Source organism: Eulemur rufifrons, chromosome 25, assembly GCF_041146395.1.
Source record: "Eulemur rufifrons isolate Redbay chromosome 25, OSU_ERuf_1, whole genome shotgun sequence".
NCBI classification, from domain to species: Eukaryota; Metazoa; Chordata; class Mammalia; order Primates; family Lemuridae; genus Eulemur; species Eulemur rufifrons.
In genome coordinates, this window is record NC_091007.1 from 17876332 (window position 1) to 17900168 (window position 23837).

The following is a 23837-nucleotide window of genomic DNA, read 5'->3' on the forward strand; positions in this document are numbered from 1 at the left end:
GTACAGGTGCTCTTAAAGCCTCTTAAAAATTGTTATAATTCACATTGACCCAGTTGCTTTAGATAAAATTGTTTTATGCCAGCACAGGAAATGCAATGCTTAGTGTTAGTTGTGTGAAAGTGCTAAAACTGAATTACTAAGGACTAAATTATAGTCCTGCTGTTCTCCCTAAAAGTTCCTAAGTTCAACTTCTGATTCCTTTCCCCAGATCTCTAATACCATGATTTTTTGTTGTTGTGGGTTGCAGGCCTAGGGCCCCAGCTGTAGTGTGGACGCAGTAGTCTACGTCTTGGTATCTGAACATTATTATGCATTACTTTCAAGCTTTGCTAAAGGTAGGTGATAAAGTTGACAATTTTCCTGGATTTGCCATATTCTAAGTGCCAAGTTTTGACAGATAAATGAGGGTACATGTTATTCATGCCATATTGATTTTTATTACATTATAAAAGATAATTGTTTTAAAATGGGAAAATTTAGAGATGCATGAGCTTTCAAAGATAACTTGTTCTTTATGAATGCATTGATGTGATGTCTGGTATGTGAAAAATTACCCTCATTTGTCTTAGTCTTTTTTTATTATTATTGTTGGGGACAAAAATAATACAAAGTAAAAGATTCAATTTGGTGAACTTTAATACCAGCTTAGTATATATATATTTATTAACAAAGATTTTGATCACATCTTATAATGAGATAACATCATCTTGCCCTTCCTTTTTCAACTGTATCTTTGTAGCCTGATGATTTTGTGCTTATATTCTTTAAAAAATAACTTTTATCTGTCAAAGCCAAAATATTTGAAAGTCCGTTATTTGCTACAAATACTCTTGATAAACAAATATTTCAAAGCTCAAATATACTTTAGAATTTATAGTTCTTTTATGTAAAATATAAAGTTTTGCTGTAACTTTTGTATTATTTTAATAATTTCTGCAATGTCATTTCTAACTTGTTTTTTACAAACAAGGATCCCTTCATTAGTTTTGTCTATGAATCGATAATTTGAAAGATTGTATCTGACAAACCCCCATTCCCTAGTAATAGGAAAGAAACTCAGTTATCCATTAGAGCAGTGGTCCCAACCTTTTTGGCACCAAGGACCAGTTTCATGGAAGACAATTTTTCCACTGACCAGAGGTGGAGGATGGTTTGGGGATGATTCAAGTGCATCACATTTATTGTGCAGTCAAACCTCTCTACTAATGATAACCTGTATTTGCAGCCACTCCCCAGGGATAGTATCACCACCTCAGCTCCACCTCAGAGCATCAGGCATTAGATTCTCATAAGGAGTGTGGCAACCCAGATCCCTTGCATGTGCAGTGTACAGTAGGATTCTCGGTCCTATGGAAATCTAATGCCCCCCTGAGCGGACAGGAGGCGGAGCTCAGACCCTGATGTGAGCAATGGGGAGCAGCTGTAAATACTGATGAAGCTTTTCTTGTTTGCCGGCTGCTCATCTCCTGCTGTGCGGCCGGTTCCTAACAGGCCTCCAACTGTACCATTAAAGGGCAAATAGAAGATTTCCATTAGGCTTTCAAATAAATTCACTAAAGTTGGCTTACCACTTTGGGGATACTTAAGGAGTCAGGAACCTCAGTTTGAGACACATTGCTCTTTTGAACTGAAATTATCTATCATTGAACACCTAATTTCTACCACCTGGTTTGTTTCTTGACTCTACCATTTACATTGTGACCTTAAAAACTTTCTAATCTTTAGTCTTCTTTTCTGAAAATAGGGGTTATGATAGTGCCTTCTAAAAGGTTTCTTATGAGTATTAAATGACATAATGCATGTAAAACTATAACCACAAGTAGGTACCTGGAATATAGTAAGCAGCAGAAAAATGCTAGCCCTTGGATGACCCTTTTTTTTTTCTGATATCTGAAGGTGATTAGACCATGTGGATAGGTTTGTGTTTATTGGCCATTTCTTGATAAGAACACAAAACCTCATGTAGAAGTCATAGGCTGATACTTGAAAGGCTGAATTTGACCTGCAGATATGTTTGTTTGAGTCAGCTCAGTACTTTAAAATAATTGACTTATTTACCAACATTTTCAAATTAGTAAATTTTGCATAAGATCCTAGCATCCTAGCTTCTCCAGAAAAACTAGAGGACCAGGTAAGACAGGGCTTGCAACTGCTGTTGGCTGAAGCCAGGATGGAGTTGCCCACTTTGAACGGGCATACACTGTCCACTTTGCCACATCACTGCCACTCTCTGCATTTATTTCATCAAGACCTGCTTCATTCATGTATGTTACCTCCCTTGTTCCTGCAAACATTTGGGTTTGTGATTTCTGATGGTGGAAATATCCCTTACTAACTTGAACAGTTAATTTACCCAATTTTCATCTTTAACATAGGAGGAGAATAATCCTGTATTAAAATTGACAAAACATTTCCTCATAAAGCTCAGGTGATACTTACATCAACTCTGAGAATTCATTCAGGCATGCCTTATTATCCCATTTTACAGCTGTGGACATTGACTTATAGATTTTTACTAAAGCTTAAAGTAGTGGTCTAGTGACAAAGTTTTTGGGTTCTTTCTAATTCTACTTTTTAAAGATGGAGAAATATTCTTTTTTTTTTTTTTTTTTTTTTTTTTTGAGACAAGAGTCTTGCCCTGGTGTCCTGGGTAGAGTGCAGTGGCGTCATCATAGCTCACCGCAACCTCAAACTCCTGGGCTCAAGCAATCCTGCCTGAGCCTCCCAAGAGGCTGGAATTAGAAGTTTTCTAGGAAATGATAGCTTTTCTTTTGGTTGTAGCATTTATTTTAAGCAAGCACTTTTAGCCCCGTAATTACAAAGGGAGAAAATGCGTGGTGAAGAGCTGAATACATACATAAAAGTACATAAGTAGACTTTTTCTGTCCCTCTTTGCAAAATGTTTTTAAGCAAATTGAAGGGAACAAAACATTGGTTATGGCTCATTCAAAACAGACCATGCATCTAACTGGACAAGGTCTGTTTTGAACTGTACTTTATTGTCTGTGTTATTGGAAAGCTGGAAGCTGTGTCCAGTTCATCTAGTCTGTAGTTAAGCTAGGCCAGGTTTCTGTGAGTGCTATGTTTTAAAGTTCTATGAGAAAGGAGATACCTAAAATTGCTGGTATTTCAGCCTGTTGTTTTATATGGAAACTCAAATTTTTTAGGCTTCTTTTAACCAGGAATGCTTTATTTTATTACTTTCATAGTCATCCCAGGAGAATAATCTATACAATAAATCAAAATCAGGGATACTGAGTTTATAGGTGTAGTAATTGGGTATGGTCCGGATGATATGTGACTGTACAAGAGAAGTTCAAGCCAGTCTTGCAGAGGTTTGGGGAAATCACCTAGGCAAAAACAACAGCAGGTCCTGAAGCAGCAAAGGGTTTAAGTGTTTTAAGACCTATGCGAACAATTGAAGCTAAAGTCACTGTGAGTGGCAAAGAACATGAGATGAGTTTAGGGAGATCAGAAATGGCCAGATCATTCAGGGTCTGGAGGTCATGGTAAGAATGTGGATCTTGAAGGACTTTTAGCAGGAAAATAAGATGATTTTATTTCTTTGTTGAGATCATTCTGGCTGCTCTGTGGAGAGAGACAAGTTCTACAGCTGACCTGCTGACATTCCAGTGTGTCTCTTCCTTCATAAGCAGGAACTTCTTTTGGCATAAACCCCATGTGATACAGTTTAAGCAGCTTGACAGGAGTGGGTGCATAAAGAGAAGGATCTTTGAACAATATTCTACAGAAAATATAGGATGAATGTTTATAAAAATGAGAATCGTGACATTCAAATATTGCTTCATTATTGGTTAAGACCTCTGCTACTTTCTTAACATGTTCCAGATCATGGAGCAACTTGCATTTGCATTGAGAAATGGTGTTCTCTGCATGTATTTTGGAAAGCTAATGATTAAGTTTATTGATATTTACATTATATTAGAAGGGAAAATGCTCCCATATTCATTTATGAAGCAGTTATTCCTAAATTGGGTTTCTAGCCTCTTCCACTGATACATTTGGTCATTACATCTAAAGTAGTATGAGCTACAATATTTGGCAGGAGTGATTTTTTGTTATTAACTTGTACATTCTCCTTAGAAGTTGTATGAGTTAAGAATTAAGTGTTTGGAGTTCAAGTATGATGGCCCATTAATGCAAACGTTTCAAGAAAAATAGCTTTAATTTTCTATTTTTTTCTTCTATAATATTTCTAGGAAATTGTCCATTCAATATGCTTTTAAGTTTATTGATAGGAAATTATCTTTTTAGCCTCTGCTCTAATTTGTTAGTCTTTTCATTCTTAATATTGCTCATCTAGACCTTGTCTTGTTTGTTTTTTTCTTGATCAATCTTGAGAGAGATCCTTCTATTTTTAAAAAATCCTCTTTGAAGAACTGTTAATTTATCAATCCTCTAATATGTCTTATTCTTTCCATATAATGTCTTTCTTTGATTTCTACTCTTCTTTTTTCTACTTTTTTTGGTGGTTTTATTCTGTACTTATATTTTTAGCCTTTCTTTCTAATATAAATTTGAGGCTACATATTTTCCTCTGTGTACTGCTACAGCCGCATACCATAAATTTTGATGAATAGTATTTTCATTATTATTTAGTTATCAGTCTATTTTAAAATGTTTATTATGTTTCCACTTTGACTCTTAAATTGTTTAGTTGTGACTTTTTAAAGTATCCAATTCTGTGGGTTTTAAAAAATTTATGTTTTAGTTGTTGATTTCTAACTTAATTGCATTGCAGTCTTGTGTGCTCTGGCTTTTTAAAAATTTTTTAACTTTATTCTGCCAATCTTTGCCTTTGATTGGAGAGTTTAATCCATTTATGTTTAAAACATTGATAGGGAAGGACTTACCATTGCCACTTTTTTGTTTTCTGTATGTAACTTTTTGTCACTCGTTTCCTCTGATACTTTGTTTGTGTTTAATGGATATTTTGTAATGACATGTTTTGATTCCATTGCCCTCCTTCTGTGTATATTTTAGAGATATTTTCCTGTGTTTACCTTGGGGATTACATATGACATCCTAAAATTATAGCAATTTATTTTAACTGGTACCAACTTAACTCAATTACCTATAAAACTCTATTCCTTTACAGCTCTGTCCCTATACTTTATGTTATTGATGTCACAAATTACATCTTTGCATATTGTGTACCTACTAACAGATTTATAACTATTTTTATGCATTTGTGTTTTAAATCCTGTAGAAGATATGTGAAGTTACAAACTAAAATTACAATAATACTGGTTTTTATATTTGTCCATGTATTTGTATTTACTGGTGAAGTTTACATTTTAATATGGCTTCAAGTTACTATCATCCCTTCATTTCAACCTGAAGGGTCAATTTAGCATTTCTTGTAGGGTATATGTAGTGGTCATGAACTTCTTCCACTTTTGTTTATCTGGGAATATCTTAATTTCCAGATGTAGAATTCTCAGTTGCTAGGCTTTTTTTCTCCCCCAGCACTTTAATATAATATCCCAGTGCCTTCTGGCTTGCAGGATTTCTGCCGAGAAATCTATTGATAATCTTGTGAGTCCTTTGTACATAATGAGCCGTTTTTCTCTTGGTGCTTTCAAGATTCCTTTCTTTGTCTTTTTCTTTTGATAGCTTGGTTATAATGTGTTTTGTGTGTTTCCTTGGATTTGCTTTGCAGTTCATTAAGCCTCTTGGATCTGTAGATCCATGTCTTTCCTTAAATTTGTGAAGTTTTGGGCCATTATTTCTTCAAATAAGCTTTCTTGCCCTTTCTCCTCTTCTCCTTCTTGAACTCTCATAATGCATATATTGGTCCATAAGTAGCCTAGGCTTTGTTTACGTTTCTTCATTCTTTTTTCTTTTTGCTCCTCAGATGATAATTTCAAATGACTTCTCTTCAAGTTCAGATTCTTCTGCCTGTTCAAGTCTGCTATTGAATCCCTTTAGTAAAATTTTTGGTTGACTTATTTTATTTTTTATATCCAGAGTTCCTATTTGGTTCTTTTAAATACATTTTTCTGATTTTATACAATCTATCCAATTATGGATACTTTGAAATGTTCCCTCTGTCTATATTTTCTCAAAGAAATTGCATAAGGTGGCATTATTTCTTTCTGAAATATTTGATAGAATTCATTGTTGAAACCATTTGAAATTTTCCTATTTATTCTTCTCTTTTCATTTTTATTCACTATTCAGCAAATATTTATGGAGCATCTTCTCTGTGCCAGGCATGGTTTTAAAGTCTTTGGGATACATCAGTGAACAAACTGGACAAAAATTTCAGGCTTCATTGGGATTACACTCTAGTGGCGAAGAAAAATGATAAATAAAACACAATCAACAGGAAATTACATAGTGTGTTAGGAGTAATAAGTGCTATCAAAATGGAGCAGGGTAAGGGGGAATGGGAGTTGGGAGGCAGCATGGGGTGGAGGAGAACAGGTTGAGATTTTAAATAAGATGACCAGGGTAGGACTTATTGGGAAGGCGATGGCTGATGTAAGACTTGAGTATGTGAGGGAGTGAGTGACATGAGTATCTGGAGAAAGAGCATTCCAGGCAGAGGGAACAGATAACCCAGTGGAGATTGAGCCCTGCTGTGTTTCAGAATGAGCATAAAGCCAGTTTGGTTGTTTTATTAGAGAAGAATTAAGTACAGGTTCACAAAAACAAACAATAATTGTTGAGATGAATGTTAAGATCCTGAAGTAAGATATTTTTTTCATTGTATTATGATCTTTTTGTATCTTGAGAAAAGAAAACCCAAAGCTCAATATATAATTGAGGTCAATTCAAAACAATGAGTCTTCACAGTAAAAATGTAGCTTTGTGGACCCACGCAGTGGCTCATGCCTGTAATCCTCGCACTTTGGGAGGCTGAAGCAGGAAGATCGCTTGAGTCCAAGAGTTGAGACTATCCTGGGCAACATAGCAAGACCTTGTCTCTAAAAAAAAACCTGAAAATTAGCTGGGCATGGTTGCACAAGCCTGTAGTCCTAGCTACTCCTAAGGCTAAGGAGGACCACTTGAGACCAGGAGTTCAAGGCTGCAGTGGGCCATGATCGTGCCACTGCACTCCAGCCTGGACAATAGAGACAGACTCTGTCTCTAAAATAAATAAATAAATAAATTTGTAGTTTTATAAGCACCTTTTCAGAATTATGGTAAATATACACATCCAAATATATTAAATACATGTTGAAAATCATTATTTGGCTAACATGATCATATAATTAAGAACTTAATTATATGTTTTTAATTATATGGGCTAGAGAATTATTTTTTATTCTGTGAATGCTAAAAGACTAGAAAAAATTTATGAACATTCATTGTTATATAGAATGCAATTTACTATAGTTATTAAATAGTTGTCTACTAATTGTGATGTTTATTTTATTTTTAAAGTATAAACAACTTTGTGGTGGAAAAAGTATAGTTTAGGAAACAGACAACTTGCTTCTAGCCTAATTCTTGAAATTCTTTAATGTCTGATTTTGAAGTCATTTTAAATGGCTTCATTTTACTTATGTGTTGGGAGTTTTGTTTATTTGCTTTATATGGAATTTGACTAGGGATATTCTGTTTCCAAAATGCCTGTGTTTCTGTTATTCTGTGATTATTGTTTGATATTGTTTTATAATATATTGATACACTGCTTTACATATTTGTCTGATTGAGAACTGTTAATGAGAAAATTGCATTTTAGATAAGCTCCTGCTCATTTGTAGTGTTCAGCTCAAATATTGTTTATCCTTCGAATCTTTTCCTGACCACTTCACAATTAACTTCACCTGAGCTTTATAGCACTTTATGCGTATTTTTATTTATCACTTTTTATGATATGTTATAGTTACATATTTATTACTCTATCCATGAGTTGCCTATCTTTGTATTCCCAAAACTCATCAAAATACTTGGTGTTCAGTCATTTTTTCATTGAATTTTTATGCCTGTATACTGAAAACCAACAGTTAATTCGTGATTGTTAATCTATCAGAAATGAAGATTGTGTTCAATAACACTACTGCTTGAAAGGCCCTATTCCATGTAATGAATGTTTCTCCTGGTTGAGAACTCCTATTTCAGACATTTAACTAGATTTAATTTGGTCTTTTGGTCTAACATTCATATTATATGGATGGCATAAATGCTGATTTGCATGACTCAAGTAGGTAGATGTAAGATGTAGTTATCTTGTCACTGATTATGAAATCGTTAAAGAGGATGATTATTACTGATTACCTCTTTGCATTTTGGATCAAAGGCGTGAATTTCATAAGGACTAAGTGTTCTAAGAACTATTCAGAAGTATGTTTTTACATAGTGATATAATTTTTAGCAGGCTTTCATAACCATTTACTAGATGATGTGCCCTTAAGTATAATGAATCAGAATTTGATCCTAATCTTCTTTTGAATTTTTATACTTTTCAGGTTTCCCTAATCCTTACTTATCTCCCCTACTTTAAAAACTTTTTGGGGCCCAGCGCAGTGGCTCATGCCTGTAATCCTAGCACTTTGGGAGGCTGAAGCAGGAGTATTGCCTGAGGCCAGAAGTTCGAGCCCAGCCTGAGCAACATACTGGGACTTTGTTTCTATGAAAAAAAGAAAAAATTAGCCAGATGTGGTGGCACGTGCCTGTAGTCCCAGCTACATGAGGCTGAGGCAAGAGGATCTCTTGAACTCAGGAGTTTGAGGTTGCAGTGAACTATGTTGACACCATTGCACTCCAGCCAGGGCAACAGAGTGAGACCTTGTCTCAAACAAAACAAAAACCCGTGTTTTTGAAAACCATATTTATTCATTTATTTAACAGCTGTATATTTATGAATAGCATCTACTGTATGTTCTGGGCACATTAGATTTGGAAGTGAAAGAGATAAATAAGGTCTCTGCTGTCAGAACAGTTAAACAGTTAAACAAATAAACATTTGCTCATTTAGCCAACACTTACTTATTGCCTACCATGTGGTAGGCATTGCTCTGGGAATTGTGGATAAGGTAGTAAAAGTAACAAAGTCCATACCCTCATGTAGCTTCCATTCTAATGGAAGAATAACAGAATAAGTGTGAAAGGCTAACTTTATGAAGATTGGTCAGAAAAGGCCTTTCTAAGGAAGTGACATTTGAGCTGAGAACTGAAGGATGAGAAGGAACCAAAGAAAAGACTATTTGAGTCCAAACAACAATTACCAAAGATGGGAATGAATTCACTATCATGTATATTGGTTTGTAGCATTTGAGGTGAGAATATTAAAGAATTTTATTATTGCTTCCATTTTTTTCAATTAATTATGAAGGGCATTAGTTGTGAAGTTTTGTGGGAGGGGGTGGACAGCAAAGAAGGAATAATTTAAGGAAAGAAAAATTCGAGGATATCACTGTGAAATAGTAACTCCAGAGAGAAGGGACCATGGAAGTGCACTAGGCTTGCTGGGCAGTGTTGAGGGTCTACTTGTAGTTTCATTATCCTGAATTTCAAGGGAAATTAGTCAGCATGGTTGTGTGAGTTTCTCCAGCTAGAGGCACAGGTGTGAAGGAGATGTAGAGTTTAACCAGAGTTGTTTTTTCTCCCAGGGAATGTGATGGAGAAAGAGCGGAACAAGAGTGTTGAGGGGGTTTGCAAGGAAGTCACAGTAACACAAGTCACACAGCCCAGTGTTGAGGCAGGAGAAATGAGTAGGGAATGCAGTCTGAAGACAGTGGATGGACCTAAAGAAAGTGGGGAACTGATGGACCGATGGTGTGAATGAGGCTGAAAGTTGTTAGTGTGGTCAGACAAGTGGATTTCATGGGCTAATATTATGGATCATTAATACATATCTGTTAACAGATATGTTTCAATATAGGCACATACACATACAAACACAACTGCAATCAAATTTTTAATATTGAAAAGAGTGTGGTTTCGTAGAGATAATTGAAAAAATGTGAGGGCTACTAGAAATGCTAAGAGCACTTTACTTTTTTAATCTCCCACCCTTTTTTTTTCTGTAATTGTATCCCAGGTTTTATGTAAAATCTCCTTTATAAAGTCTCTTGACCTCATTGACCTATTCTCTTAATTAATTGATAAATGAATTCAACACTATGCCAGGTGTTGGGTGTACAGGAATGATATCAGATACAAAAATGATAGCTGATATCATTACAAATACAATAATGAAATCAGTAATGATATCAGAGGTTGATATGATTGATAATGATATCAATAAATGATTTCATTGACCATATTCTTTTAATTAATTTATTACTCATTTCAGCACTTTGTCAGGTGCTGGGTGTGCAGTAATGATGTCAGGTAACAGGAGTGCAGAGTGCTGTTGGAGGACCAAGGTAGAGCGTGCAACCCACATGGGTGCAGAGTGGTCACATTCGGAGGAAGTGACATCTAAGCTGAAACCTGAAACATAAGTAGGTGTTAGAATTTAGCGAAGAAGCCACAGGTGGAATTGGGAAGAGATAATCTTAATGGACCCTCAAGCAAGAAAGAAGTGGCGTGAGGGGTCCAGAGCAGCTGGACTGTAGTGTATAAGAGCAAAAGCATAGAGAGGGGGCCAGGAAGTTAAGCAAGGGCCATATTTTAAAGGGCTTGGCAGGTTATGTTAAGGACATTTCATCCTAAAAGCAATGGAAAGACCCATTATTGAGTTTTACATAGAAAAGTGGAATAAAACGTACTCACTTTTAATGCCATTTAATATCCCTGGTCAAATGTAGATGAAATTGTACTTTTCATTATAAAGTGTGGGATTTGCTTAAATGAGAAAGTTGAATTTTATCATCTCTAAGGTTCGTTTTAAAAGTCTTTGATTCATAAAGAAGTAAATCAAAGTGATATAAATATATTTTTCTTATTTTAATCTAAAAAGATTAGCAATTAATATGGAACTATATTAAACATAGAAAGGAAGCCCTGCTTACAAAGCATTATTAAACTCATATTAATCTGTTTGCAAATGAGAAGAATTGAAATTAAAATTTTCTATGACTGTAAGGTATATTTGGTTACTGTTGTATATTTTCTATCATATCAGTGAAAATATTAGATAATTTCCCATGAGTTTATGTGTGTTGTTTAATATCCCCAGTCAAATGTAGATGAAACTGTACTTTTTCTCTCCAGGGATTTAAACCTTTGACATGTTTCCATTAATTGGAAAAACAATCATCTTTGATAACTTTCCTGACCCTTCTGATACATGGGAAATCACTGAAACGATTGGCAAAGGAACTTATGGGAAAGTTTTTAAAGTATTGAATAAGAAAAATGGCCAAAAAGCAGCAGTCAAAATTCTGGATCCAATTCACGTAAGTCATATTTTTTTCACCTGAATCAACTTTGTTTTTAGTTATATTAAATAGTTAAAAAGTCTTTCCATATCTTATCTTGATTTATTCATCACAATGTCATTCTAAAAACAAGTTATAATTTTAAAAATATGTAAAAGTCTGCTTGTTTGATTTTCCTAGTTTTTGTGTTTCATGTATATAATAAGGCACAATGAATACTTGACAAGTGAATGAATACATGCACAAGCACATAAATAAATGCAGCTCTCAAGAGACTCAATATTATTAAAGTTGATTCAGTATTATTTTAGATTTCAAAAAATTGTACAAATACAAATTCATGGGTTCAGAAGTAACCCTAATATGTTATCTTAACCAGACCCTTTCCACCTGCATTTATTTAGGCTTCAGGCAGAATTTCTCTTAAGCCACACTGAAGAGGATTTTTTAAAAATTAAATTTTTTTCAGAGAAGGGAAATTGATTTTCAGGTTTGCTTAAATGTTCCCAAAGCAGAAATCAGGGCGAGTTTCCACATTGTGAAGAACTGAATTTCATGTTCAGTTCTGCTGGTCTCTGCTCTAGTGAGGCCCCAGTGGGGGTCCCCCTGTTCCTTTCGGTGGGGCAGGAGTTGTGACAGGGAAACTACCAAGGCTGGTCTCTGTTGTGAAGAGCATGAGATTCTGTTTCTTGGCAATGAGAGCTAACGGTTCTGGGATACCTTCGGGCTACTGGGAGGTACCCAGCTCTCCCATAGCACATGCGTGAGCCAGAATGAGTTCAGTAATCACATGCTCCCCAAACTGACCCCACTCTTGCACACGTGATGGGAGCATGGCATGATGGAAATGATGAAATGTGTCCGGAGAGGACAGCAGAGTCCTGGGACCTTGTCACAGCTCATCCACTGGCAAACTGTAGGACACTGCAAAAGGTCTCTGGGCCTCTGTTTGTTCATCTTAGGGTCGCTCTTTTTTTTTTTTTTATACTTTATTTCTGATAAACCCATTATAACTACACTGTTCCATGTTATGTTGAGCAGAGGAGAAGAGGAGAAGGGGTTTATTTTAATGTAATAAATTACATACACTGGAGAAAAAAATGAGAAGCACGATGCCCAGGTGTAACTGATGCTGAATGTTTTCACGTTCCTCTGGTGGGAATTTCTAACTGTGTAAAATGAGGGAAGAAAGGCACAAGTTATACCAAAGTGATTATTCCTGTTTCTTCTAGCCTTTGCTATTAGGGGTTGGGGTGTGTGGCAGCAAGAGAAAAGACTTCAACCTGATCCCATTGTCTGGTCCCATAGTTAGTGTCTCTCCCATTCCCTTCCTTCTTGATGGAGAAGAACAACTACTTAGAATATATGTAACCATTATTCTTGCCTAATTTACTCATGTATGGTATATTTACAAACCTTATAAATCATGTTTGGTTCTATTGATTTAATGAAACATATTGATTTTGTTAACTATAGTACTTAATTTGTTCTTTTGCTTTTATTCTTGTCATTGTTCATACATCTTTTCCTAAGAATTATTTATTTACTCTTCATTCATTTCTTCACAAGTCAAATAAAAAAAGATTTATATCCAAGAGATTATAATCTTAAATTTAAATGCATCCAATTATTTTACAAAAATTGGCTTTTTTAAAATTAAAGGAATCTTACTAATATGTGTTTTTAATTAGTAATTTTCTCTCCAGGAGAAGGATTAAATGAGCAGGATTAGAAGGTGGTAGGCTTGGAGTCTAAACCTGAATTTTACACGAACCAACTCTGGCTACAACTTCTCTGAGCTTGACTTTCTTCCTTTAAAATTAGAGATCAGTACAACGAACACGATGATGGTGAGAGGCACACCATGAGCCCTGACTTAAGCATTATACACGATAGCCATGTAACAAAAACACTTGTACCCTTTTCATTAATATTTTGAAAAAAAGAAAAAATTTTTAAAACACAAAAAAGAAAAATGTTGCCAATAAAGTATACATTGGCGACCTCAAAAAACAAAAACAAAAAACAAACCAAAAAATTTTCTATACATTTAGGGTGCACTGTTACATTAAATGGATTTTTAATATGAAAGATTAGTTTATAACAGCAAGTCCATTGTTAAAAAGGAAATATAATGGCAATGGCAACGTCAACAGACCAAGTAATGGTCCAACACGACAAAATAAAAAATTGAATATGAAACATTTTACAACATAAGACACATATTTATATTTCCATTATTAAATCTAATATTGGTAAAAAAAATTGTAACAAGAGCATGCTATTTTAGAAATAGAAACTTTATCTGTTAAAAAAATAAAATTAGAGCACAGATCTAAATTTCTTTCTATCTCTGTGATTCCAGTATTCTATAGGAAAACAACAAAGACATGATATGTCATTGTAAGAACAATATTAGTAAGGATTTTTCTTGTGTATTTCTCTGTGAGTTGTTTCATGTATATGTGCTTTTCCAGAAATATAACTAAGTGACTATCTTGCATTTTTATTGATAAGACAGCAACCTATTCTACTTCTGGTGAATGGGCTTTTAGTTCACTAAAGATTGTGTGCTATCTTTTATAATTTAACTATTTTACTTTTATAGAAAAGTAGGAATTTAGTGTTTGTATGACTGGTTTTTTGATAGTTTTCAATTACCCTGTTTTCCAAAGAAACAAAATGAACCAGCTTTTTAGTACTAAAAGTTTTCGTTTCAAATCAATAGCTTTGCCATTGTAATAAAGTTAATAATACAGAAAAAAAGCAAAATCATCTGAAATAATTCTCCATATGTTTCTTTCTAATTGCATACAAAAATAGCCTTTTATTTATCCCTTTTAAATTCAATGAAATTAATATAACTTGAGATGCACTTGATTAGCATGAAAATCACAACCTCTCTCCTTAAACAAGATAATGAGAAATTTCAATACATAGTATTAAATACTAAGCAGGGTAAACAACTATTATGACTTTGACAAAATTAAATTCTATATTTGGTTGTCTCTGTTTCTTTGTCATTATTCATGTTTTTCTCACAGTTCTCTTCTTATGACTTTTTGAAACTAGGATATTGACGAAGAGATTGAAGCAGAGTATAACATCTTAAAAACACTTTCTGACCACCCTAATGTGGTCAAATTCTATGGAATTTACTTTAAGAAGGATAAAGTCAATGGAGATAAGCTCTGGTTGGTTCTAGAGGTAAGTATTTCACCACTATTTGTATGGGTGGAAGTTTGTGGTGTGATTCTGGAATGACAATATTTAGGTAACATTAACACCATAAAACAATTCTAGTATGTGCCTGACTGGTCATGTCCTCAGTAGAAAGTTGTGCTTAGTTCTGGCCTTGTCATCTTCAACTATACATCAGGAAATTAAAGGGAAGCCACAAAGACTATTAAAGATTAAAAGGAAATAAATGACTCCACAATAAAAGACTAAAAAACCAGATTATTTTTCCTGCAGAAAAACAAGTTAAAAAGGGATTTCATTATAATATTTATTCATCTATATTTTGTTCAGTTAACATGTGACTAAGGCTCTGTGCCAGGTGCTATAAGAGACAATTAGAGTTAAATGAGGCTTCATTAGACAAAAATAGTGAGCTGTGATTTTCTTTTTCTGTCTTTATTGAATGCCAATGACTTAAACTACAGAACTAAATAATTAAGTATGAAATGTCCAATTTCCTTAAGTACTAAGTTTGACAGCTGATATCTCTGACATTTCACTTTAACACTTTCTGTTTTATTTTTGTGGTGAAGGTACATCCTCATTCTTTCAAATACATGTTTTGTCTTGTGATTAGCTATCAAACTTTTTCTTAGAGCAATTCTTGTGAAATCATGAATAAGTCAAAAATTTGTGTTATTTTCGAATATAAGTTCTGTCGTGGAACCAGTGCTGTGCAGACAGCTCAAAATATCAACAAAGTGTTTGGGAAGGATGTGACTAATAAATGCACAGCATGTCAATGATTTGAGAAGTTCTGTTCTGGGGATTTTAATCTTGAAAATGAGCTACATGGGTGACCTGAGACCAAGGTGGATAATGATGAGCTGAAAGCTGTAGTGGAAGCTAATCCATCTCAATCTATATATGAATTAGCAGCAAGTTTTGATGTTACTATTCCAATAATATCGGACCATTTGAAACAAATGGGCAAGGTAAAGAAGCTGGATAAATGGATTCCGCATGAATTAAATGAGCGTCAGCAGAGAAATCATCTCAAAGCTTACCTTTCTTTGCTGTCATGTTATAAAGGTGAACCATCTCTACACCATATTCTTATGTGTCATGAAAAATAGATTCTTTTTGAGAATCACAAGCATTCACCACAGTGGCTGGATAAAGATGAAGTGCCGAAACACAGTCCAAAACCAAATATTTATCAAAAAAAGCTAATGGTGTCTGTTTGGTGTTCCAGTACTGGTATTATCCACTACAGATTCATGAAACCTGGTCACTCAATTACAGTGGATCTCTACTGCAACCTATTGGATGAAATGATGAGGATACTTGTGATTAAGCAGCTGAGATTGGTCAACAGAGACAGGCCAATCCTCTTGCAAAAAATGCTGTTCAAACTCCAGCAGCTGGACTTGGAAACCTCTGTCATCCACCGTATTCACCAGACCTTGCACCAACTGACTACCACTTCTTCCAGGCTTTGGACCACTTCTTGCAAGGAAAAATATTCAATTCTCAGCAAGCTGTGGAAAACACCTTTTGCAATTTCATTGCCACTGGCTCTCCAGTCTTCTTTGCTCATGGCATAAACAAGCTACCCTTAATATTGGCAAAACTGTGTTGATAGTTGAGGCACATACATTGACTAATTGAACTGCTGCTTGTTTGAGAGATAACAAACTACACTTCTGATTCAAAATTGGACATTTCATATTTAATGACCTAAATATTTACATTTATGGGGAAGAAAGCTTACTAAAAATGATGTTGATATGAAATTGCTAAAGGGAAGCCATAGAGTCTGCCTTTTCAAGTCCTGTGCTTGAACAATATGCTCTCTAAGGCAGGAATACCAGAAGGTTCTTCACTAAGGTGACTGCCAGTCCTAGAAGAATTCAATTTTCTGATTTTCATTGAACATTATTATTCAAATAGGGTAACCATTAATTCTAATAAAATTTATCAGAATTTTTAAAAGTTGCTTTATCAAATCCAGGGACCATAAATACCTTTATTTGACTACAGGTAACAACACATATTTATTGTGTTCATTATTTTATCAGCATTTGACTGTTTCTTTTTGAATGTTCCATTGGTTTTCCTGACATGGCACTGTCTTAGTCTGTGCTTCTATAACAAAAAAATAAAAAACACCACAGACTGGGTAATTTGTAAAGAACAGAAATTTATTTCTCACAATTCTGAAAGCTGGGAGATCTAAGATCAAGGTACCAGTAGGTCCCGTTGTCTGTTGAGGCCTGTTGTCCACTTCCAAGATGGCACCCTATTGCTGCATCCTCCAGAGGGAGGAACGCTGTGTCCTCACGTGGTGGAAGGCAGAAGGGCAAGTCAAATACTGTTGGAAGCCCCTTTTGTAAGAGTCTTAGTCCCTTCACCATGGAGGAGCCTCCATGGCTTAATTACCTTTTTTTTTTTTTTTTTTTGAAATAGGGTCTCATTCTGTTGCCCTGGCTATAGTGCAGGGGTGTCATCATAACTCACTGCAACCTCAGGCTCCTGGGCTCAAGTGATCCTCCTGCCTCAGCCTCCTGAGTATCTGGGACTACAGGCATGCGCCACCATGCCGGGCTAATTTTTCTATATTTTGTAGAGATGGGGTCTCGCTCTTGCCCAGGCTGGTCTCAAACTCTTGACCTCAAGTGATCCTCCCACCACAGCCTCCAAATTACCTCTTTAAGTCCCGTCTACCTCTTAATGCTGTCACATTGGCCATTAAGTTTCAACATCTGAATTTTGGAGGGGACACATTCTAAGCATAGCAGGTACAATAATCATGTATAAATTATATTACTTTCATGCTTTATGTTCATATTTTTCTATTAATTATGGTTTAAAAATATTTCTACAAATAATGAATGGTCATTGTAGAAAATACTTGAAACTATAAAAATTTTCTATTGTAGAAAATACTTGAAACTTAGCATTTAAAATATTTACGTCTTTTTTTGTATGTTTACAATGGTTGACAATATTACTCATGAAATTATTCTATTTTTTCACCTAGTATAGTTTCAGATAGACTTAATCATGGTTATCTTTTTCAAATTAAATACATTTACTTGTTTAATAAACCCCAGGTATTACCAAAGGGCTGCTAAGATAAAGCAGTAAAAATGTAGATCTAGTTTAGTGGTGCCACCTTTTCGTGAGCACGTTCATACTTTTGATGTGCTGTGATTGTTGCACCTGGAAAAGTATAGCCGAGCTTCTCTGCTGTCTCCTTTAGTAATCCAGGTTCTTAATTTTGCCTAGATTGTCCATTGCAGTTTGGAACCCTACATCCTCCTGTCCCACTCTGGAGGTCTGTCATGTGTCTGACCTCTTCGTATCTCTCTGCTGCTCACCTGGGTGGAACCCACTGGTTCCTGGACTCCTTGGTCTCCTCTTTCCAAGTTTACTTCTCCATTTTGCACATCGTGCAGTAGGATGTGCCTCACTCCATTACTCATGTTGCTGATGTCACCCAATCTTGAGTCTCTTCAGTTCAGTTTCTATGTGGAACAAAACCTCCAGTCTCTGACCCTGGAGGGGTGTGTGTGTGTGTGTGTGAGAGAGAGAGAGAGAGAGAGAGGGGGAAATGCTCAGGCAGGCTTCTGGATGTGGATATTTTGTCTGTGGGATGAGAGGTGTCAAGTCTTTTAATTAGAAACTTCCAAATGATCCCTTGTTTTCTGCCCCTCCCCTCTCAACTGCATGTCCATCTCTGCTATTCCCTAGCACTGCTAGGGTTCATCTGCTCAGGTGACCTCAAAATAGCCTCACCACCTGTATCAGCCTGCAGCTTCCCCTGCATTGCTAAATCAGTTGCCACTTGCTTATCCTCTTTCCGTACTGCAAAATTTTGTTGAAATCTCTTACACAGGGGCTCCGTTTTTTCTGTCCTCTATTTATACTTTGTGGTTTATACTTTTGTATTCCTTTACTAGCATTTTAATGGCGATTCATGAGTGAGAAGAAATACATTTTTATGTTTCACCTGCCACCTTGAATTGTACTATAGAGCTTTTCAAAATGTAAGATACTATTGTCAAGAACCCTTGCATTATCTGATGCTGTATATTATTTTACAAAGTTTTAAGATTTTTCAATAATCATTTGTGCCCTTTAAAAAATAGACTATTTATAATTTCAGAATTATAGTTGATCCTTGAACAACATGGGGGTTAGGGGTGCTGACCCCTGCATGGTTGAAAATCCACATATAGCTTTTGATGCCCCAAAAACTTAGCTTCAAATAGCCTACTGTTGACTGGAAGCCTTACTGATAGCATAAATAGTTGATTAACATATTTTGTGTGTTATATGTATTATATACTGCATTCTTACAATAAAAAGTAAGCTAGAGAAAAGAAAATGTTATTAAGAAAATCATAAGGAAGGGAAAATATATTTATATTCATTAAGTGGAAGTGGATCATCATAAAGGTCTTCATCCTCATCGTCTTCACATTGAGTAGGCTGAGGAGGAGGAGGAGGAACAGGAGGGGTTGGTCTTGCTGTCTCAGGAGTGGCAGAGGTGGAAGAAAATCCATGTTTAAGTGGACCCCTGTAGTTCAAACTCATGTTATTCAAGGGTCAACTGTATTTTATAGTTCTCTAGTTTAAGATAGCTTTATATTTTGAGATAAATCATATATGAAAACAAAGCTAAACTTTTAGTCATCTAAACTTAGCTACCCAAGTAATAGAATACAAATTATGAACTTAAACCATTTTGCCTTACATCAGTGGAGAACTTTAGAGTTTACTTCATTTGTGTTTTTATATTTGATGTGTAATGCTGTGTAAATCCTTGATATATTCTTGAATAAAATTTTTTATATCGTTCAAAACATTTTCAATAATGCATTTTTAGTTTTTCTTCCATGTAGAATCATTGGCAGATTAGCATTTAAAATGGAGGTTCAGGTATTCTGTCCAATATAGGCCTACATGGGCAAGGAAATAGGGTATAAATCTTTGCCTAGAACTTAAAAATATTGACTGAGATCAATCATTATCTTTCATGCCTATCAAACCCCTATTCTAATATCTTGGAATTTCTCAGTATTATCACTTGGAATTAGGTGAGAGTTGGAGATACCTGATCATAGTGAAATGCTTTTTTGAGAGAGCAGAAAAGATTGATTAAAATGGTTTTGGAACATCCAGTGCAAGTAAAGCAGCATCCTGGTATAATGAACCAGTTTCTTGAAACTTTGTCCTTATATTTTATTATCAGATGGAGATATTGGAAATATCCCTAAATGGCTAGAGAAAAGAATAAATGCAGCTTGATAAAATGGTATTTCAGAAATCTGATCTATTTGAACTTGCAAAGTGGGGGGGGGGAGCATAAAGAAAGCAAGAAGTTGGCAAACTGTACATAAGATAATTGATTTACATATGTAAATTAGACTAATTACATATACATAAGTGGCTAGACGTACAATTACCTGATTTATAAACATTAATGGTGCAGGTGCTGCTTTAGAGGCACTTTCAGAAAATTGGCTTGTGGCATCAATACTTTGTACTACAAAATGACTGCTAATTATGCCTCTTATTGTAATAAGCCCAAATGAGTTATTTTGCATGAGGCTACCAAAAGAGGAGCAGTGGCAGCGATGTCACCCAGAAGGTCATCTTAACAACGTTATTAGGCTTTTACTGTGACTCTACATAAAGAAGGTGTGTCCTGGAGGGGGTGTCTCTGCGCAATGAGTGACAGTCTTCATTCTAAACCTGGCACGTGGGGATGACCATACCAGCCTAGACAAAGCCCTGCGAGATGACTTGTCACATGGAAGAATCATTTCACTTATATTTCCATCCAGAATTGAAATCCTAAGAATAATATTTTACCCGACCTTGTTGGTCAGTCTGTTTTCTTTCGTTGTGATTTTTTAACTATTTCACTCCTTTCTGATACAATTTTTCTCTTTCCCATATTTTTGTTCATTTTGTTATTATATAAATTTTGAAGACTTTATTTGGGAATAATTTCCATCTTTCTCAGTATGTTCACCGTTAGACTCTAAATGTTGCCCAGGTTTAGTAAGAGAGCACCAGCGTCTGGCCTTCTGAAATTCCAATTCCATAATTTGAGTGAAGTTTTATGCTGTGGAAACTGTTTTGGTTTTTTTTACAGAACATCTTTGGGGATTTTTATTGTCATTTAGTATTTTAGTTTGTCCTAGTGATGTAGGTGTAAAGGGAGAACAAGGGTTTTTGTTTGTTTTTACTTGTGTCTCATTGTGAAATAACTTATGTGTATTCCCTTGTGCCTGTTGCTACCACATCTTTTGACTGACCTGCAGGTACCTTTTTGAACTTTGCACTTCCTTATTCCCCCCCCCCCCCCCCCCGTGTTTACTACCGAGGGTCAATGTGAAGGATGAGGGGGACCTAGGAAGGTGAGGTTTGGATTGGGTTTGTGCATCTGCTCACCTCCCCAACCCACAAACCACAACACAGAGTAAAACTTCGGTTAAATCAGTCTCGGATATTTGCTACTGATGAACACAAAGGGGCGAATTGAGATCGAACTATAATTTCCCCTTCTTGGTTGGATGAACAACCCGATTTTAAGTATGTAAGGAAATCTAGACTCCTCTCTCAGGAGCTATTTGCCTAGGGTGCCTTCAGCCACAATGCAGCCAAAATCCAGAGTTAGGGTGTCTTGCTGTTAAAAGACCCTTTCCCTCATAATCCAATCTTTGCCATGATTGCTCCTTCCATGGTGGTGCAAGTGACTGTATTCTATTATTCATCTGAATTGGTTCTGATTTGTTCATTCTTAATAGTGACATTATTTTTTCTCATTACGTTCCAATTATGGCAATTTTTCTCCTTGAAATTATAGCCCTTTCAGGAGATCAAAGATTGGCAATTACAGGTAGTATTTGAAAGCATGAAAATTCAGTAAATAGTCATAAAGCCTCTCAAATGCACATTTTAGGTCATTAAAGTGGTTTTCATAGGCATAAATACTACTTTCATGTGTCACGCATTATTGGTTATTCTGTTTTTGTACTTATATCTAGTAAGTAATATAAGGCCTTTCCTGAGGAAAGGAAATATAGGATGATAGAAAAAGGATGAGTTAGAATGCATGTGTGCAAAAGCTGTTATTTGGTGAACCTACAACAGAGCAGACAGCCAGTTACCTAGAATGGTTTCATTTTTATGTTATTGTTTAAAGGGTGAGATGAAAAAACCATCTAAGTATACTTCTTTATACTCTTCTAACCTAAGAAAAATATAAATAATATATTTAAGTCTTTCTTCCCTAAACATACTACAGCACTTGCAAAAGCATCTGCTTCTCTGAATAAGAGTGCAAGTTTTAGTATTACTTCAGAGGTTAAAAAAAATATATAGGAAGTGACAAGAGATGTCTTGCTATTTGATAAACTAATAGATTTTTATGGTACACATTAAAATATTTCTTCTGATAAGTTATATTCTCTTTGTTATAGATTTCTTGTTGATAACATTATCAAGGTGTGATGGTGTTTTCCCAAGAATTTTAAAGCATTTCAGGGTGAGGGAACTGTTCTGTATTTTGATTTAGTGGTTAGATGATTGTATACAATTACCAAAATACTTCAAATTGCATACCTGAGTCAATTACATTGTACGCCAACAACACCTTTAAAATACTGCTTCTAGTTTACACATTAGAAAAGTAATGTGAAAATTTTACACATTACAAAAGTATACCTTAGAAACATGTATTAGTTGATGGTCCCAGTTTTCATTAATATTTTATCAGTATTTTATTGGAATCCAGAATTTGGTTTCATTAGTGTGCTTTATTGAAATTAAGTCAAACATGTCACAGTTTAGAGGTGCCTTCCATACCATGTGAGCAGATAGTCTTCTGTCACTGTGTGTATGTGTGTGTGTGTATGCATGCATAAGTTTATGGAACTTAAGTTTATTTGTCCAGTCATTTATTTATTCCATAAATAGTAATCTCTTACTTTGAACCAGCCATTTTGGTAGGTTCTTGGTAGTCAACAGAAAACAAGACGAACTCAGTCATCATGGAGCTTACAGTCTAGTGGTGGGGAAAGATATTTGAAAACTAAAGAAAACATTAATTAATTATATATTTTTGTTAGTGCTATGAAGAATATAAATGGGCACATTAATAGAAAATGAAAGAGAAGACTTTTTATGAAAATAGTAGTCAAAGAAGGCCTATCTGAGGAGGTAGCATTTTAATCTGCTACTTGTATACAAAAAAAGGAAGTTTTAGTACTTTTATTCTTTGAAATATTCTGCAAACCACTCTAATGATAAGAATCCCACCATCTTGAACCTCCTGAAGCAAAAATTCTAAGAATGGAGTCTTGGAAACTATTTTTTCTAATAAACACTAAGGTGATTGTTTTCAAAGGAAAGTTTGGAAAACATTGTCAGAAGTTCTCAAATTACAGTGTCCATAAAAATACACTGTGGCTTCAGCTTCTGGCCAGGACAGTACAGGTATGGACTTTTTTTTTTGTACCATAAAAACCACAACTGGACAAAATGTATTTTTAAAAACCCAGCACCTTTGAAACATTGGAAAAGAGAAAGCTTAGGGCTGTGCCATTGAGAAAAGGAAACAAATGAAGTGAACACTGCAATGACCTCATCTTTATTCTTAGAGGCAATTCTAGACCACAGGCACCAGGATGGCATTCCCAAGGAGATCAAAGCAATCTTGCTGATCTGAAAAGATTGGAAAGGCTGAGGGGGATGGGATTTACAGAGAAGAGGGAGTTATACCAAAAAAAAAAAAAAAAAAAAAAAAAAGCTCTGGAATTCTACATAAAGGGTTATCTACATAATTCAAAAAAAAGATATAAAGGTCTTTGAAAACCAGGCTGGGTACATATAGAAATGAGACTTCAGGCAGTTGGTAAAAGAACAATAACCAGAGAAAGAATTACTATAGGCCTGTAATCTGCACAAATATTAGAGTTTGTGCAGGATTGAGAGATGCTTGACTTATAACCAACCAAAATGGGGAAACTTTGTTGAACACATATGGGGAAAAAGTTCAGTGAACTTGAAGACAGGAAAATTGAAGCTGTTCAAGCTGAAGTATAGTTATAAAAACTTAACTGGGTTAAAAACTTCTGTGACCTTCTAACTTTGATGACCACTATGAATCTGCAGAATCTCCAAAATCCCCCAAGTATGATAAACAAAGAAACAATTAAGATCAGAACAAAACTATATGAAATTAAATCATTTAAGAAAAAAAGGATTAAATATACATTTAACAATATATCTTCACTCTTTTATGATCAAATAAGTTACTTGTACTAGTGCTCTTTATTT

The 23837-nt window shown here is 35.1% G+C and overlaps 1 protein-coding gene across 1 annotated transcript in view; it reads left to right on the forward strand.

Annotated features, from left to right (window-relative positions):
- Positions 1-11150: 11150 nt before the first annotated feature.
- The window catches only part of MYO3A (myosin IIIA), a 37081-nt gene continuing 24394 nt past the window's right edge, over positions 11151-23837 (forward strand). The window contains exons 1-2 of the mRNA XM_069458735.1: positions 11151-11318; positions 14373-14507. Of these exons, the coding sequence (XP_069314836.1) occupies positions 11151-11318; positions 14373-14507 (303 nt within the window). The remainder of the gene's footprint in view (positions 11319-14372; positions 14508-23837) is intronic.